At 36.1% G+C, this 4,515-nt stretch overlaps 1 protein-coding gene across 1 annotated transcript; it reads right to left on the reverse strand.

The window, feature by feature from the left end:
* Window positions 1-295: 295 nt before the first annotated feature.
* On the reverse strand, window positions 296-1,104 carry LOC131429153 (uncharacterized). Its single transcript, XM_058593200.1, has 2 exons — window positions 749-1,104; window positions 296-682 (listed from the first exon to the last, which is right to left on the reverse strand). Exons 1-2 carry the CDS (start codon window positions 1,067-1,069, stop codon window positions 296-298), a joined length of 708 nt encoding a protein of 235 aa, XP_058449183.1. The 5' UTR covers window positions 1,070-1,104.
* Between the last annotated feature and the right edge of the window lie 3,411 nt (window positions 1,105-4,515).

The following is a 4,515-nucleotide window of genomic DNA, read 5'->3' on the forward strand; positions in this document are numbered from 1 at the left end:
GATTTTTGTTGTATTAAGTTGTATTGAAAATTCAATTCAAAGCGCTATGTACTGATGAGTGAAGGACGAAAGGAAACAAAAAAGAATTATTTCGTAGTCTGTTCTCGGATTTGAGTCCGTTTTCGATAAAAGGCTTTTCGTTATAAAACTATTATCTGCTTCGATCATTTCATGAAAAAAAAAATTATCTCTTAATATGCAGCAGAATTTGAACACAACAAAATCCTTTACTCAATAAATAACATAACTATAAAATAAAAGTTCAACCAATTACACTTATAAGTATTGGCCTTTCTCAGATGTCTATACGGATCAGAAGAACAGCATTTAAAACGTGCAATAACCAAACAAACGAATACACCAAGGATAGCAGGATCGCTACAGGAATAATTAAAGCTACCGTGAATGCTGCCTGCAAATTAATCGCCGGCCTCTCGTCCAGTCTGAGTAATGTTCTTTCACGGATTCTCGATGGTTTCACATTTACTTGTACGTGATTCCACATGACACTTCCAGCTTGCTCAATCGATCGTTTCAGGAAAAGACACAGTTTGCCACCTGGTTTTAGAATCAGCTCTGAAATAACAAACCCAAGGACTAGTGAAATAACGGTGACCAAGTTCCATTTGATGTTCTCGGATATTCTACTAGTTTTCATGATGGTTTGGCTTTCTTCAATACACTGTGTTTCGGACGATTTTGTAATTTCTTTAGCTCGAACCAAAGGTTTTTTGGAAAATACGCTTACCTGATCGATCCGCTTTGTAAAAGATTCGTCACATTTCATATGTTTTGCAACATTTTGGGAATGATTGCCTGCTTCGAAGTAGGTCATCGATCTTACGTCGAACCTAGCATCATCTGTGTCTGACTCAAAATCAGCGCAAGTTACACTCACGTCGAATTTCCGTTGTTCTCTGTTCATTCCAAACTCATTAGAATCGTTCAATGCTTCGGAACTACTTAGATCTCCCTGCTCAACTTCTTCGGTACAATCCGTAGTGGACAGTGAATGCAGCTTTGTAAACATCAATTCGTTGTTACGCCATCGCTGGTATGCCGATTCCATCTCGTTTCATCTCTTGGTTTTGCTATATTTGTGTTTGTAACGGATAGTGACAGATGTACTGTTTAGAATAGTGCGACCTACTATGATCACACTTGGCAGTATAGTTTGACAGTTGTGGACTAGCCACAACGATTAACAAGAACTAGAAGACCTAATAGCGGACTTAAAACTAATGTCGTTTTATGCTTAGGAAATTTGAAACTGACTCAGAATAGTTTTATCAAACAATTTTCACGAAACTTAGTCAGGGTTAGATTAAGCAATGGGAGTGTGAACAAAATCGATATAAGAATCAGGCTCGATTCTGACCCGAATTTCTTTTAAATGGCGTTGAAACTACACAGTTAGAAAGAAACCTGTAAAATTCCATTGAATCACCTGTAGGAAATATGACAGAATTTTATGTGAGATTTGAAAATTACATGGCTAAAAAATCAACGGAATAAAAAACAAAAATATTGGTAACTACTGGGACTGGAACCGAGAATTATTAGATAGCAAAGAACGTCCCCGTATCGACTAAGCAACAGAAGCACTTAGATCTCCTTCTTCGCGTCGTCCTAATATCATGCGCGTGGGTGGGTGGTTTTAGGAAAATTTCTATGGAAAATTTGCCAATATGAAAAACATACAGACCTTTGAAAAACTTTTATCTATCTGCAGAGTTAAAATGGCTGGAAAATTCGGAGGAGGCTGGAAATTTCCGAGTGTTATTAAAACAAGCTATGAAAAATGAGTATTTTTGTGATCTTTCACAATTATTTGGAAAAATAATGCAATGGTGGATGGTAATTTTTTTTTCAAATAAACCTTATGCTGGCTACAAAGAATACATTCAGACACAGTTTTTGAAAAACTTTGACACTTTTCATGGTAAATCAACGAATATTATATAATCGATTTCGTTGTATTTTGACGATTTGGACGTACTAAATGAAATATATATTGTTTTACAACAATGCCAATTCAATTTATAAACGGAATAATGTTAATTTTGTTAAGTTTTTTAAGTTTTACGTGCATTACTTTTTAGTAAGTAGTAGGTGTTACGAAGCGTTACTTTTTTGGCGATAGTTAATGGCGTTAATGGCGTTACATGCGTTTCTTTTTCGTGAGTCATAAGCGTTTCGAAGCGTTACATGCGTTACTTTTGAGTAAGCTATAGGCGTTACAAGCGTTACATGTGCTACTTTTCATGAGTCATAGACGTTACAAGTTACAGGCGGTACGTAACGTGACATGATACTCTGTATAAGTTTTTGGTTCTACGGTTTTGCGTAGGTCCTACGAAGCAGAACAGAGTCAAAACCACATAAAATGGAGGATGAAACCAGAGTAAAATAAATGACAATAATTATAATACATAAAATTGTACTGAACGACCCGAAAGCGAAAGTGCGCAAGCATGTCTTAGTTAAGCAAGATTCTGCAGATGATAAAGATATCCTTCTGCTGGATTCCGCACATACTTATTTAGGGCTAGAAAGACGAACGCAAACGCAAGTTTTCCACGGAATAAGATCAATGTTTTAATGAACTGAAGAAAATCCGCATCGTTGCAAAATAATTTGTATTTCATTTATTAATTCCAAATCGTCAAAATACAACGAAATCGGTTATATGAAATTCGTTGATTTTCCATGAAAAGCGTGAAAAGCTTTTCCAAAAATGTGTCTTAAAGTAGTCCTTGTAGCCAGCATAATTTATTTGAAAAGAAATTTTCATATCATCGCATTATTTTTCTAAATAAATAACTCATTTTTCAGAGCTATTTTTGATAACACTCGGAAAATCTATCGAATTTTCCAGCCATCTCACCCTACAGATAGATAAAAGTTTTTTTTAAAGTGTGTATGTTTATGGTTTTGGCAAATCTTCGACATTCGCCGTAATTGATCTTTACAACAGTGCACTAAACAACTCGTTTCAACTTTTGAGAATTGATTTATGGCTGTTGTGCGCTCCAAGACGTATTTCGAGACGAATTGGCACAAACCGCCAAAGAAGAATCTTTCTCCACTATGACGATGCAACGTCTTGCACATCGCATCCAACAAATGATTTTCAGAACGTTTTAAAAACTGACGGATCATCCATCATATAACCCGAATTTAGTAACCAATAACTTCTACGCATGCCCATCAACAGCACAGGAATGCAAAAGCGTATAGATCTTTATGCCCTTATAAACTACCACGCGCATGCATTATAATATTTTCGATGGATTTTCACAGTTGTACCGACGACACGACTTGCCACTCGCGTTTCAAAACTGTATCACATATTTAACTACCCCTTGGTAGTAACTGGTAACATCAAAATTAAATCGTTTGAGAAATTATTGAAGCTGGCAACCCAGTTAAAAACTGTTGATTTGCGAATAACAATTAGAGCAAATTCAGCAGCTGCGAGATTCATATGGGTGTTCTATAATATAACTGAAACTGAGACAAACGTATCCCCAGCAAGCCATTCTAGTTTTATTTATTCGACCAGTTCTTCTGTCAAATTTAAAACTGGTCTACGATGCCGTTCTATTTTTTGTATATTTGAAACACGAGTAAAACACTGCTGGGGCTGCCAGTTTTTCTTGTTATAAAATCCAGATTTAAATTTTGTAACTGACATAAATTATGCATCTAGAACTAAAACACTCCTGAATATGCCCTTTAGCGTATAGATCTTTATGCCCTTATAAACTACCACGCGCATGCATTATAATATTTTCGATGGATTTTCACAGTTGTACCGACGACACGACTTGCCACTCGCGTTTCAAAACTGTATCACATATTTAACTACCCCTTGGTAGTAACTGGTAACATCAAAATTAAATCGTTTGAGAAATTATTGAAGCTGGCAACCCAGTTAAAAACTGTTGATTTGCGAATAACAATTAGAGCAAATTCAGCAGCTGCGAGATTCATATGGGTGTTCTATAATATAACTGAAACTGAGACAAACGTATCCCCAGCAAGCCATTCTAGTTTTATTTATTCGACCAGTTCTTCTGTCAAATTTAAAACTGGTCTACGATGCCGTTCTATTTTTTGTATATTTGAAACACGAGTAAAACACTGCTGGGGCTGCCAGTTTTTCTTGTTATAAAATCCAGATTTAAATTTTGTAACTGACATAAATTATGCATCTAGAACTAAAACACTCCTGAATATGCCCTTACGATAATCTTATGTCAGTTACTTATGTCGCTTTCGCTTGATGCCAAATTAAACCCAGTTGCCCAAACTGCTGTAAAACCGTTTGTTTGAAGTCAGTTGCGAATCTAGTTACCAGAGTGACGACTTCTCATCCGAAATGTTGGCAACAATTCAAAACATTTAGTCCGAAATGTTGGCAGTGTCGTTAGCTTTACATTGTAATTGACAGGTCGTTTGCTCATTTGGAACTGGAAGCTGTCACTCCAAACGAACAGCTGTCGTTACTCT

The sequence above is a fragment of the Malaya genurostris genome, chromosome 2, assembly GCF_030247185.1.
Source record: "Malaya genurostris strain Urasoe2022 chromosome 2, Malgen_1.1, whole genome shotgun sequence".
NCBI lineage: Eukaryota > Metazoa > Arthropoda > Insecta > Diptera > Culicidae > Malaya > Malaya genurostris.